Consider the following 14,781-nt stretch of genomic DNA (forward strand, 5'->3'; position numbering starts at 1 on the left):
GTGTGTGTGTGTGTGTGTGTGTGTGTGTGTGTGTGTGTGTGTGTGTGCGTGGGCTGTCTTTGGGTTTGTCTTTGCAGCAGAAGTACGAATGAGTGTTCCCATATGTGTGAGCTGATTCACAGTTTGTGGTCAGAATTGTTTAGAAAAGCGATTCTAAACAGAATTCAGCGAATTCGGTCGGCAGGACTGAAAGTCGTCTCATCGTCTCTCAGAACCGACGTTTGCTGCTGAAGGAGCAGAAACAGCTGCTGGACGTCTGGTGTCAGCGCTGGGGTTTGTCCACTGCTCGTACAAAAAAACGACTGAATAAATAAACAGCCGATTCAGAATCAACACCGCCGTTGTTTTTGCTGTAATTCGGCTGTTTTAGCTGTTCATACATCCAAACATTCAGCTCATTCAGGATGTGTTTTTTGTAACTTATTTTTTTTCTAAACATTTAACATTATTTACAAATATTTTCCCACATTGCTACGTTTAGCTTTCAGTTAGTGTTAAGCTATCATTCTGCTACATTCACTTATGTTTCGCAAATTTTAGCTAGTTTTCTGCTAGTTTTATCTTTCAACTAGTCTACAGTTATTTTAGTTAGTGTTTTGGTATTTTAGCTTGTAGCTAGAGTATTGGTACCATTAATCTACTTGTAGCTTTTAGCTACCATTCTGCTACTTGTAACCTTTAGCAAATGTTTAGCTATTTTTACCTACAGTTTTGCAACTTTTAGCTACTGTTTAGCTACCATTCTGCTTCTTGTTGCTTTCAGCTAGCGTTTTGCTACTTTTACCTACTGTCATGCAAGTTTTAGATCGTGTCCTACTCTTAACTAGTGCTTTATTTTTAGCTTTTAGCTAGTGTTTACCTTCTTTCAGTTTTTAGCTGGAGGGTTGCTATCATTTATTTACTTGTAGCTTTTATCTATAGTACCTTCCTGCTACATGAAGCTTTTAACTATCGTTTCCTGCTTTTACCTACACGTCTGCAACTTTTAGTGTGTATTCTACTACTTTTTGCCTTTAGCTAGTGTTCTGCTCCTTTTAGCTAAGTCTTTTCTCCTTTTAGCCAGTGCCTTGCTCCTTTTAGCTAGTGCTCTGTTCCTTTTAGCTAGTGCTTTGACTCTGAGCTTGTGCCTTGATCCATTTAGCTAGTGCCATGACCCTTTTAGCCAGTGCCCTGCTCCTTTTAGCTAAGGCTTTTCTCCTTTTAGCTAGTGCCTTGATCCTTTTAGCTAGTGCTCTGTTCCTTTTAGCTAGTGCCTTGATCCTTTTACCTTGTGCGCTTCTCCTTTTAGCTAATAGTACTCTTTTTAGCTAGTGCTCTGTTCCTTTTAGCTAGTGCCTTGATCCTTTTAGCTAGTGCCTTGATCCTTTTAGCTTGTGTCCTTCTCCTTTTAGCTAGTACTCTGTTCCTTTTAGCTAGTGCCTTGATCCTTTGATCTTGTGCCCTTCTCATTTTAGCTAATGCATTGCTCCTTTTAGCTAGTGCCTTGATTGTTTTAGCTTATGTCCTTCTCCTTTTAGCTAATACATTGCTCCTTTTAGCTAGTGCCTTGATCCTTTTAGCTCATGTCTCATCTTCTTCAGCAAATTTCAGCTCTCAGCCTTCTAGCTGTATTTTCAGTTTGTTTTTTCTTCTAGTTTTAGGACCTGAACAGATGCTAATCAGTAGCTTTTAGCTATATTGACCATTTTTGGCTAAACTGTTAAATTATTATTATTATTTTCCATTTAGCCTTTATTTATAGGCTATAATCCTTCTCACCCATAGTCATGTCACCACAAACAGCCGACGGCGCCAAATGATTTTAAACAAGCCGAAATGCTGGCTGGAAGACAGCGGCCACTCTGATAACACGTTCTGTTGAACAGAACCAAGAACTCGGGCTGCAGGTTCTGAAAAGATCATCGTTTGTCAAACTCAGAGGATCAGAGATGTGGAGCAAATGGTGAACAGAAGAAAAATGAAAACACGACAAGTGGACGAGCCGAAACCCGACGAGGACCAGAGAGCAGAGCGCCTGAGGCTGCAGGAGGAACAGGGAGACGACTGTCTCTGGGTCAGAACCGGACAGACAGACGACCCAAAGACCTCCTGCGTTAGTCGAGTCTGTTCTCTGCTGATTTATTTCATGCCTCATTTCTTCACTTCTCCCCCCGATCCTCGGTGGTCTTTAAAGTTTCAGTCTGAATATCTTCTTTCTTTTCACGGTTTTGACACTTGGAAGGACTAATGGACTCAATTCATGTTACACATGAACACCTGACAGGAAATCACTGAATTCACCCGTTCATCAAAACAAAAGATGGTTCAAAATAACAAAAATAAAAGATATTTGTGCAACTTTTAAAATTTATTTTCTTTAACTCAAGGGATGATTTTGATCAAAAAGTCCAAAAAATAGAATCGATTCTCGAGCTTCTTTTTTAGAACTTGAAGTGATGACGAAGAAGAAACCTCACCGTAAAACTCAGAACCACCAACCCAAATGCTCTCCTGCTTTCCACATTTCAACTTCCTGTTTGTGATGAACCGGAGAGCGCCGCCATCTTTAAGTTCTCTAATTCTGTCGCAGCCTGGCAGATCTGTGAGCACGGGATGCTAAATCCACATAATGAAGGGTAGAACTGACAATATTTAGTGACGTGAGAAAATATTTGATTGAACGAACTCATGACAGAGTCACTGTCTGATGTTTAGGACTTAAAGAAGGTAAAAAATAAAGTTCATCCACTTTTATTCTTCTGTTAATGCTGTCTACGACATGCAGTTTTTATCAATGACCTTTACTTGTGCCATTCACATCCATCATTAATCATTTACTACTTCTGCCAGTCTTTGGACCCCCCTCCCCCCCCCTCCAAATAATTTGTTTTTGTGTGAATGCTGCTCATGAAGCAGTCACAACTATTGTGATACATTTTTCTTTTGTTCGTTTTTCGGCATCTTTCTCGTCCCGCCGTTTTCCAACCGTTTCAACAAATCATAAATCAAAACGTTCAGCTCTTTCAGTATTGGTGCAACTTTAGCTGTTTGAAATATTTAGCTTTTTCTGCCATTATTTTCTCATAGAAAATGAATTGAGCTCATTTTACATCCTTCAAATCTTTAGATCTGTTTACAACCTTTTACTGCTCCTTTCATATTCCATTCTGCTTCAGCTACTTTCAGCTAAATTTAGCAGTTTTTTTTAGCTGTTTTTTTTTGCTCCCGTCAGATTCTTTCTGTCTAACTACACATTTTTTTTTTGCTGCTTTTAACTTCTTTCTGCTCATTTCAGCTTATTTCTGCAAGTTTCAGCTTTTTCTGCTATTTCAGCTACTATTTAGCTATGTTATGCTAATTCTAGCTTTTTCATCTAATTCCACATTTTGGAGCTTCTTTCGGCTCTTTCCACTTTGTTCTGGTAGTTTAAGCTTCTTTCTACATTTTCAGTTATTTATTTTTTTTGCTAATTTCAGCTTTTTTTATAGCAAATTTACTAATTTTGGTGCCAATTTCAGCTTATTTAAACCTAGTTCAGCAAACATGTGTCCATTCTGCTATCTTCTTCTAATTTAAGCTTGTTCAGCAACATTTCAACATTTGTTTTTAGCTAATTTCAGCTGTTTTTCAGCAAGTTCTGCAATCAGCATTGACTGTATTTTTGCAGGAAATGCAGTTTTCTGGTTAAATTTAAGCTTCATTCTGCTCTTATTACCCAACAATGTTGTGTTTTTCCTCTCATCCATCAATCTGTCATTTCTGGTCCGTTTCTAATCATTCGTTGATTCTTTTGCGTCTCCAAAACTTTTTTCTACCATCTCTCCTCTGCAGCGCACACGTCCGCTTTCCTTTCATTTACAAACTAATTATCTAAATTTACCTTTATAAACATTAAGATTTTAACTTATTTCTCATTTAAAAGACTCCAATCACCCATAAACAAAACCCGACCGTCAGTCCAGCTGTTTGTTGGTGATTCTTCCATGTGAAGCGATGGTTCAATCTGTAAATCTATAATTTAGACATCCATGTATTCGTTTTAACCAACACCATGTGGTTCACACACCCTCCATCTGCACACTAAAACACTTCTATCATCATCCATCCATCTATAGATCGCCATTAATCTAAAAGCATCCAACGGCTCCTATGATCGTATTATAATCTACTAATCACAACATTTTTCCTTTCAATCTATAAATTTATGCAGGCGAGTTTCCATTCTGACACTCAGCCCGATCACCAGAGACCGTCCGGTTTGGTGACCCGTGCAGTCCTCCATCTGTTGCTCCATTAATCTAATTCTGCCATCTATCCATCATTTTTCACTCATTAATCCCCCCTTCCTGCTGTTTGTTCACGAGGGTGAACCATGCAGCCCACAGAGCCATTGTTTTCATCACATACAGTAAATATGACCATGTTTTCATGAATTAGTCCGCTCCGACTCGTTTCGTCAACCACTGCCCAACTTTTCTCCACAAACACAAACAATCCTTCAGTGCAATTCACTGCATGCACCAACACAACTCTGAGCCATTTAGAGAAATTAAAACCATTACGTTTATCCTACGGGGCTCTGAAACGAAGAAGCGTCTCCACTGTGCACACGGTGGCGTTTCTGCTCATGTGATAACTTGGCCTTGAGGTGATGGTCTTGTGATAAAGGGCCCGACTTCTTCTTCTCGCAGCGATCCCTTCTTCAGGCTTCACGCCTGTTTGATCTGTTCGTGTATAAAAATGTGAGTTTCATCCCATTTGGCCATTTATCCACAGGGTGTTAGACGAAGGAACGGAAGAACGATCGTCAAAGAAAGGATCAAGAAAAGATGGAGGCGGCTCTGTCGTTTGAATCTGGAGGATCTGCAGAGTGTGCAGACTCTGTGTGCACACTGAGCATGTGTGTGCGTTTCATGTAGGAGGAAACGGTTCAGCCGACTCCTAAAGAAACGTCCCAAATTATCCGGCCACCGCCGCGTGTTCCTTATCGGCGCCTCGGATCTATTTCCCTGCACTCTGCGGGGATTCATTCGGATTCAGACGTGGACGTGAAAACAAGCCTGGTTCTGGTGTCGGTCCAGATTTGAAGCGTCCGAACAGAAGCGAAGCCGCTTCTCGTCTCTTTGTTGTCGTCTGAGAGATTTTCCAGCAGAACGGTGGCCTTATAACAGATTTATTCATTTAACTTTAAAAGTTCATCCCCAAAGATCCAGTTTGAGTTGTCGACATGTGAGCAGGTTACTCACCAACACTTCACGAAATCTATGTAGTTTTTCTGACAAGTTGAGTTCTAAATGTCCCCATCAAACACTGGGGACTCTTCATAGATGTACACAGAACGGCAGGCGATCATGTAAGTGTTGTGTGTTTGTTAGCAAAATATTTAATGAACCACTGGACAGATTTTAATGAAACTCCCAGGAAGTATTTAGAAGTACATTAACTTAAGGAATCAATAAAAACTAAGCTAGCTGTGACAGCTAATCAGCCGTAGCAAACCCTAAACCCCACAACTCCGTCATGTTTACAGAGATTTAACTGCAGCACTTTGGTGTGAAAAGCTCTGAAATGTATTTCTTTAAGGAATTTTACATCTTTGATTTAAATATTATGATTAGGGAATGGTTGTTTGTCTCTATGTGGCCCTGTGATGGACTTGCAACCTGTCCAGGGTGTACCCCTCCCCTCGCACAGTGATTGCTGGACATGGGCATCGGCGACCCCCGTGACCCAAAATGGAATAAGCGGGTAAAGATAATGGATGGATGAGGGAATGATTACAAACCTGTAGACACAGGGTTACATGGAGGAGTTCCTCAGATGTGAATTCAGCCGTCGTTCCATCCTGAAGTTCAACTTAAAGCAAGACAACGTCGTCTGTCTATATACCACCCCCACCCCCCCACATCTGTGGGCTGAACGTGATTTGTAATTTAATTATCGTCTCTTTAAGTGGAAACATTAAACAAAATGTGCAAAACAAAAGTTGTAAAGTGCAGTTTTCAGGTGAAACTACTCAACTTTGAAGGTTTGAAACGTTGTTTTCTCTTGTCAAACTGGTTGAAAACAACAAAGTCCATGCTCAATAATCCAGGTATACAATCCAATTGACAGCCCTCTTCCTTGTTGACAGTCGTGTCAAACTGGTACACAAATGGAGGAGGGGGCGTGCCAAAGAGACCATCTTAGCACCAACATAACTGGTTTGTTCCACTTTGGAGTAAGCTGTTGGGGGGGAAAAAAATCAGTTTTGTTGTGTGTTTCCTTGACTGATGAAGCCTTCTGGATGGAAGGTGAAACGTTTCACCACACACACAAAAAAAAAAAAAACTGTCCAGATGACCTGACTGAAAAATGTTGGGTTGTTTTCTCTTATTATTTAATTATAGAAATGAGAAATGAGCAAGCAGCAGCATGTTCTCTCATGATGGGGATGAATCATTATTAGGAGCAAAGCTTTAGGTATTTATTAAAATTTAAACTTTAAACCCTGGGGTCAGTCAGTCGTTTTAATATTAGGATAAAAATGTTGATTTAAAATGTCAAACTTTGTGTTGTTTGGTTCACAAACACGAGAGCTTCCTGTGAATTTTCAGACTGGACTGTTGGACAAAAACTATTTAGAGACTAAAATTAAAACAACAGAGTTATATTAATCCAGGTCAAACCTTTATCTGCATTATACGACATTATCTTTACCCGAACAGACCACCCAGCACCAGACTCACCTCGCCACCGGATGAAGAGCATCTCAGCGTGACCTCAGCAGAAGTAAGGAGTACCTTCAGGAGGATTAATCCGCACAAAGCAACTGGCCCAGACAACATCCCCGGAAAAGTGTTGAAGGAATGTGCTGATCAGCTCTGTGAGGTGCTGGCAGAAATCTTTAACACCTCACTTACCCTGGAGACAGTTCCCACCTGCCTGAAGACTGCCACCATCATCCCAGTCCCAAAAAGCTCTACAGTGACTGGTCTGAATGACTATCGGCCAGTGGCCCTCACCCCGATAGTCGCTAAATGCTTCGAAAAACTGGTCATGACTCACATCAAAACAACCATCAACATCAACGAGGACCCTCATCAGTACGCATACCGTGAGAACCGATCAACAGAGGATGCAATCTCCTCTGTGGTCCACACTGCACTCAACCACCTGGAGCAGAAAAACTCTTACGTCCGTATGCTCTTTGTGGACTTCACATCCGCCTTCAACACCATGATCCCCCAAACCCTGATGGACAAACTATCCACACTAGGACTAAGCCCCTCCATCTGCAACTGGGTACTAGACTTTTTAACAAACAGACCACAGTTAGTGAGGATCCACAACCTCTCCTCCTCCACCATAACCCTCAGCACTGGCTCTCCTCAGGGATGTGTGTTGAGCCCCCTTCTGTTTACTCTGCTCACATATGATTGTGCAGCTACCCATCCAGGCTGTCACATTGTAAAGTTTGCAGATGATACAGCGGTGGTGGGATGCATCACAAACAATGATGAGTCCAGCTACAGGCAAGAGGTGGAACACCTGGAGAGCTGGTGCAGAGAGAATAACCTTCACATCAATGTGAAGAAGACAAAGGAGATGATTGTGGACTTCAGAAGGAACAAAAACACCTACACCCCCCTGAACACAAGAGGATCTGCGGTGGAAGTGGTCTCCAGCTACAAGTACTTGGATGTACACATGAATGACAACCTCAGCTGGAGCAACAACACCACCAGCCTGATCAAGAAAGCTCATCAGAGACTCTACTTCCTCAGACGGCTGAGGCGAGCTGGTCTGGGAAGCTCGGTCCTCACCTCCTTCTACAGGTGTGCAGTGGAGAGCATCCTGTGCTCGAGCATCAACGTGTGGCATGGAGGCTGCACAGCTGCAGAAAGAAAAGCTTTGCAGAGAGTGGTGAAGGCTGCACAGAAATCTGTTGGAATCAGCCTCCCCACCATCACAGACATCTACACCTCCAGATGCAGGAAGAGGGCCACCTGCATCATGAAGGACCCCACCCACCCAGCACACACACTTTTTGCCCCACTCCCCTCAGGAAGGAGGTTAAGGAGCATTAAGTGTAGAACCACTAGACTGAGGAACAGCTTCTACCCTGAGGCTGTTAGACTCATGAATCTCTAACTAGAATAATCACTGTGAAAAACCATATCATGTTGCTGCTGATCTGTTTCATGTTGCTGCTGATCTGTTTCAATGTTGATGTGTTCATGCGTGCACATCTGCTCACAGACTCATGTTCATGTTTGTGCTGATGTTCAATGTTTTATGTTATGAGTGCTTAGTGTATATTTAGTTGATGTTTTTCTTAGTTCATATCTTAGATGTTATTACTGTTTTTCTTAGACATTTTATTGTTGGATGTAACTGGGACCCCGTGTACATAATTTCGCTCCACCACATGCACCACATGAGGTGCGAATGACAATAAAGAAACTCTGACTCTCTGACTCTGACTATCTTACATCTGTCAGCCCTTAGAGTACCGTATTGTTGTATTGTCAGCCAGCCAGCCAGCCATCCATCCATCCATCCATCCATCCATCGCAGCCAGAGCCACTAGCTCTCCAGCGTTCCTTCGCATGCACCAGCTGAGTGAATCAAGTGCACACAGGAGGACTCGCTGTTGCAATTCTTAGAAATTTAAAGTGTTTGTTAAAAATTGCGTTATATTGATAAAAAACATATGTAAGTCACTTTAGCGTATAAGTCGCAGGAAGGACAAATCTTTGCAAAATAATTGCGACTTATACGCCGGAAAATACAGTATTTGTTGTCAATAACCACGTCAAACTTCATCTCAATATTTGTCAGATTGATTGAAGTTTAGCCACATAACTTGACTGAGTTATAGTTTTTTTTTAATGACAGTTTTTGTTTTTACACTTTAATGTAACAGTTCATCTTGAAGAGTCGTTTCTGACAGTCAGAATGCGAAGATTAAAACAAGTCCAGGAAAGATAAAAGTGACACTTTGTGTGAGAAACTGGAAACTACTCTGATGACATCCGGCTGCGATGGACTTCATGTCGAGGACTGTGCTCCAATAAATGTAATCAAACAAACAGAAAAGGTCAAATGTTCCTGTTTTCATTTTCCAGGGTGCTTCAGGGTCAAACCTGCAGCTGACGGAGGTTCAGTTCTTGAAGCTGATGCTGAATCGTCCGTCAGCACCAGCTCCCCGAAATAATCTCGGGAACTTTGAAAGTGGGACCGCGGTCTCGCCAAAAGGCTCGGAGCCTCCCTGGACGGGTGGATTTCCAACGTTTGACTCGCTCCCAAAAACAACACGGCTCCTGCCAAGTCTGAGAGCTACGAGCTACACCCCGTCGGCGTCCAACACAAACTCGCACAACAAATAATGAAAGCCATCGAGCAAAGCGAGGCCCCCCCCGAGGCTGCAGCCAAACGACTTGTTGAGGTGGCTGCCGGGTGGTCAGGCGGTTTAACGGCCGCAGCTTTGATTCCTGCGGCGGCCTTAAAGTGGAAATACTGCCACTCCGCACTGCAAGGAAGTAAATGGGTTTGGTGCAGACGAAGCAAACAGAACTATAATTTAAAAAAAGCTCCACAGAAATGTTTCAGGCCTTTCGATACTAAAACAATTAGCTCATGATCTTCTCCGACAAAAGTTGTAATATTTCACTCGACTACAGCAGACTGACCTTTGCAGAAGTCGTTTAGACAAACAACAACACCTAGACCTTCCTCGCCAGGATGTATTACGTTTCATTAAACACCTATCCAGCATTTACACCGCTCCCAAAACAAGGTCGCTCCAGAATCAGCAGCTTTCCAGCACGTGCACGCGAATAATCCACTAAAAAGACACACGATATCCACTATCTGTCCTGAGCACTAATGGTTTATTAGTCCCTTGGTGGTGAAACATGATCCAATAGTATTGGAAGCACCCCCCGCCCCCCCAAAGCCCCCCGATCTGCGAGGCAGAGCTGGACAGCCAGCAGTGATTTACACACAAGCAGTTTATGAAGCTTTTAAAAAGGAGAAAGGAGGCGCCGTAAAAAAGCACATGGGCGGTGATGTAAGGATGCACACAATCCAGAGGAGTGTTTCCATGTAATGGGGGGGGGGGGGGGGGTAGTTTTACACACATGCAGCTGCAGCCGAGCCGTGCATGGATGGTAGTAGCCAACAAAGACCAAGGCCAGTTCTAAACCAGTTGGATCGGTGAGTTAAATGTAAACTAGAGAAACTGAGTGAATGCTTATTTCAGAAGAACTGGCTGAAAAACAGCTGAAATTAGCTAAAGAACTTGCTGAAATGTAGAGGAAATGGAAAAACAAGCCTAAGTTAGCAGAAGAAAGAAAACATATTTGGTGATTTTGGTTTAAATAAGCAGAAAAGAGCACAAAAAAATTGTAATTATGGTAGCTAAAAAAGATGAAATCAGAAAAAAAAAAAATAGCTGAAAATGCAGAAATAATTTTAAACTACCAGAAGGAAGTGGACAGAGCATATATTTGCTGAATTGGGTTGAAAAATGTTTAAATGAGCGCAACAAATGTGGAAATAGCTGAAAAAGCCCAAATTAGCATAAAACAGCTAAATAGTAGCGGAAATAGCAGAAATAGTTGAAATGTAGAAATCAGCTGAAAGACGCATAATGAGCTGAAATTAGCAGAAAGACGTTAGAAGAAACACAAAAATGTTGTAGTTAACTGAATACAACAGAAAGGGGCACAAAACAGCTGATATTAGCTCAAAACATGCTGAAAGGTAGCTGAAATGGAAAAACAAGCCTAAGTTAGCAGAAGAAAGCAGAAAGAATACATATTTGCTGATTTTGGTTTAAATAAGCAGAAAAGAGCACAAAAATAGTAAAGTAGCTAAAAAAAAGCTGAAATAAGAAAAAAAAAAATGTCTGAAAAGTAGCTGAAAACGCAGAAAGAAGTTTAAACTATCAGATGGAACCGGGCAGAGCATATATTTGCTGAATCAGGCTGAAAAACGTTTAACGAGTGCAACAAATGTGGCAATAGCTGAAATAGTTGAAACTTGCAGAAATCAGCTAAAAGGAAAATAATGAACTGAAATTAGCAGAAAGAAGTTAAAGAAGCACAAAAATGTTGTAGTTAGCAGAATAAAGCAGAAAGGGGCACAAAACAGCTGAAATTAGCTAAAAAAAACATGCTGAAATGTAGCTGAAATGGAAGAACAAGCCTAAGTTAGCAGAAGAAAGCAGAAAGAATACACATTTGCTGATTTTGGTTTAAATAAGCAGAATTTAGCACAAAAATTAGTAAATTAGGTTAAAAAGCTGAAATAAGAAACAAAAAGCTGAAAAGTAGCTGAAAATGCAAAGAAGTTTAAACTACCAGATGGAACTGGACAGCGCATATATTTGCTGAATTAGGCTGAAAAATGTTTAAATGAGTGCAACAAATGTGGAATTAGAGGAAAAAGCTCAAATAATCATGAAACAGCTAAACAGTAGCTGAAATAGCAGAAATAGTTGAAACTTGCAGAAATCAGCTAAAAGGAAAATAACAAGCTGAAATTAGCAGAAAGAAGTTAAAGAAACACAAAAATGTTGTAGTTAGCAAAATAAAGCAGAAAGGAGCACAAAACAGCTGAAAAAAACTGCTGAAATTACAGAAAGTAGCTGAAATAAAGTGCATATTTGCACAAAAAAAAAGCTGAAAGAACCTGAAGCAGAACAAAATGTGAAAGGAGCAGTAAAAGGTTGTAAACTGAGCTAAAGATTTGAAGGATGTAAAATGAGCTAGATTCATTTTCTATGAGGAAAAATGGCAGAAAAGGCTAAATATTTCACAAAGCCAAAGCTGCACCAATACCAGAAGCCATAGCAGGACTGTCATGAACGAGCTGAACGTTTTGATTTATGATTTGTTGAAATAGCACAAAAATTGTGGAACGAGAAAGATGCTGAAAAATGTACGGAAGAGAAATGGATCACAACAGTGTGAATCATAAACATTCACACAACAAAACAGAATAAAATAATTTCTTAATTTCCAGAACATATTTTATGTTGAGTAGACCACAACATCAAATGTCACAAACAGAAAATTGGACCGTTTTTGGAAACAAGGTCATTGTGAATTCTTTGGCAGCAACACATCTAAAGAACGTTAGAGGTCCGTGCTTTCAGCTGTGAAGCATCCCTTCTCCTCTAAACATCCAGGACCTGAGGAGACCCGCTGGAGGACTAGATGTTCCTGGGTCGTTGTTGAATGGAAGCAGATCCCGTTCTAAAACCTGTGTAATTTTCTGCACAAAGAGGTATTAATGCACCCCCATACCATCAGAGAAGCAGTGATAACTCTTCAGTAATGTAAATGTAGCATTCAAAGTTTCTAAAGAGTTTTGAATTTGAATCCATCAGATCACAGACCAGTTCTCCACAGACCAGTTCTCCACAGACCAGTTCTCCACTTTGACATGCCTGGAGTCCATTTTTTAAAGTGGTGTCACATTTGGCTTCGTCTCCACTTGATGAAGCTTTAAGCAGCGTTTGTATGAGGAACTGCAAACTGAGTTTACAGATAATTATTGTGGAAGTGTTCCTGACGTCCAGAACAGAACCAGACCCGTTTCTAATGCAGCGGGCCCCTGAGGACCCAAAGATCAGAACCATCCAAAATGGACCTTCAGTCTCGTCCTCTGAGCTCAGAGATGTCTACAGATTCTTCAGCGATGATCGTTTGAGCTGTAGATATTCAACGTCTCAGTTTTCTGTTGAGGAACATCAATGTGAACCTGCAGACCGATGAACCTCTGCCCGTCTTTACTTCTGACAAATTCTAACTTTTTTAAAACAACTCAGTCCTATAAACTCAAAGTTACTTTGTTTATTTTCACAAAGTGGCACAATTTCTTCGTTTGAACATTTGATGTTTTCCACGTTCCGTCGTAAATAAAATGTCAAATTTACAAACTATTTTTTCGTTTTACACAGCAGCCCAACCCTTTAACCATTTTTTGACTCAAAGTGTTGGAAAATAGAGTAAAACGCTAAGATGCTGTCAACATCTGCACGTTTCGTTTGACCCAACCTGCGAACGTGAACGAGCACGACGATCCAAAACAAGTGATCACAATGTCAGACGTCCATGCCTGGCTCGTGCACGCACTCCAACAAGCAGACAGAATATGAACAGGTCAGTCAACTTCCTCCACAACCACAGAACAGCAGCACCTCAGGTTAGTCTTCCTGCAAATGAAACAAACTGAACTCCACCGATCAGGCTGCAGCAAACAGTTTGTCGACTTCTGTCTCATAAAACCACCAACCAGAGACAAACAGCACGAGCCGGCCTCCCTGATCACAAAGACTGGATTATAAAAACCAGTTCCACAGAAACGGACCAGCAGCTCTGCGTCCTGAGAACAGACTTCACCATTAGATGGCAGCACGCGCCGCTGTTTCCAGGCAGGACCGAGGAGGGGGGAGGGATGGGGGGACAGGAGGAGAAGGAGAGGGAGGAAGAGAAGGAGTCTTACTTGCAGTCTCTGTCCTCCAGATCAAAATGCGGGTTGAAGTTGATGAGGATCCTCTGGCCAGCTTCAGGTGCGGTGATCACCCACCTGCAGAGCTGCGAGGGGGGGTAGGCGCTGGGGTAATCCGGGGAGGTCAAGTAGTCCGGGGCCTCGATCTCAATGTGGCCCCCGCATTTATCTGCAAAAAGCAGAAAACGAATAAGATTTGGGACAGTTTTTAAATAATTATCCATCCAGAACTTTTTTTTTTTAATCTGTGCGCAAAAAAACACCCAAAGCGCAACTAAAGTCTGAATGTACGCAAATATCTGCGCTAAAACGCCCCTCGGGGAGTTTTACGCAGAGAAAGGTGATTGTTTTGCAGCCACCTGCCTCCCCAGGCAGGATGGTGGCATTTAATGGTCTTTTCTGAATGATTTATGAATTTGTTGCCTGGAGATCACGCGTCAGTGGCGACGAGCGCAAAACGGATAAATAAAATAAAATAAAAAATAAAATAAAAACGCGCCCGTGAGCGAGTAAAACAGACCAAACCGCGTGAAACTCTTCACGCAACACTCGTTCTGCGTCAATCAGCTGCAGCATTTTAGCTGCGTGGTTTTGTCCGTCAACACTTTTCGTTGATTCCGTTTCATTTCCACCGGAATTTCGGTCCAACTTGAACTCGTTCCTGAAGCTTGAACAGGTGAGTCCACACACACAAACCCCCCCCCCCCCACGATGCACAACCGGATCAATAATCCGCCAAACGTACCGGTCTGAGCCAAGCAGGACACCGAGGTGACCTGGGTGAGGAGGAGCAGCAGCAATCCACCACGCATCCTTAGGAGGTGGCACAGCAGAGCGAACAGAAAAGGAGAAACGCGCGCGGAGTTCACGTCCAGCGGGGAGAGACGGGTTCTCTCAGAGTGAGAGAGGAGGAGGTTGGAGAGTCCCCGGCATCCTGGGAGCCTCGGAACCAGAACAAGTCTCCTGGAGGAAAATAATCCCAATCTGAGAAGAAATCCAGCAGAGGCAGATCCAGACGTCACTCCGGACGCACGGGAGCCGCTGACATACTTCCAAGTGGAAATGGACCGAACCAACAGAACTCCTGTTCAGAGAAAATGATCAAAACGAAAGCAGCAGGGGAGGAGGAAGTCGGAGAAAGGCCCGGAGCTCCTGCTCTCTCCTCCTTTCAGCTCCTCTCCGCGCGCAGCTCAAACGTCAGGAGGAAAAAAACTGCATCTCCACTCCCAAAATTCCTGCTCCGCGCGCACGAAACCCAGGAGCGACCGCTGCCGAGGAGGGCTGGAGCCAACTGACACC

The 14,781-nt window shown here is 42.4% G+C and overlaps 1 protein-coding gene across 1 annotated transcript in view; it reads right to left on the reverse strand.

The window, feature by feature from the left end:
* The window catches only part of LOC119415251 (neuropilin-1a), an 85,294-nt gene extending 70,726 nt beyond the window's left edge, over window positions 1–14,568 (reverse strand). The window contains exons 1-2 of the mRNA XM_037682419.1: window positions 14,228–14,568; window positions 13,477–13,651 (exon numbers count right to left, since the gene is read on the reverse strand). Of these exons, the coding sequence (XP_037538347.1) occupies window positions 13,477–13,651; window positions 14,228–14,294 (242 nt within the window). The 5' untranslated portion in view covers window positions 14,295–14,568. The remainder of the gene's footprint in view (window positions 1–13,476; window positions 13,652–14,227) is intronic.
* Window positions 14,569–14,781: the final 213 nt, after the last annotated feature.

This window comes from Nematolebias whitei, chromosome 9, assembly GCF_014905685.2.
Source record: "Nematolebias whitei isolate Nwh7 chromosome 9, NemWhi1, whole genome shotgun sequence".
Lineage (NCBI taxonomy): Eukaryota > Metazoa > Chordata > Actinopteri > Cyprinodontiformes > Rivulidae > Nematolebias > Nematolebias whitei.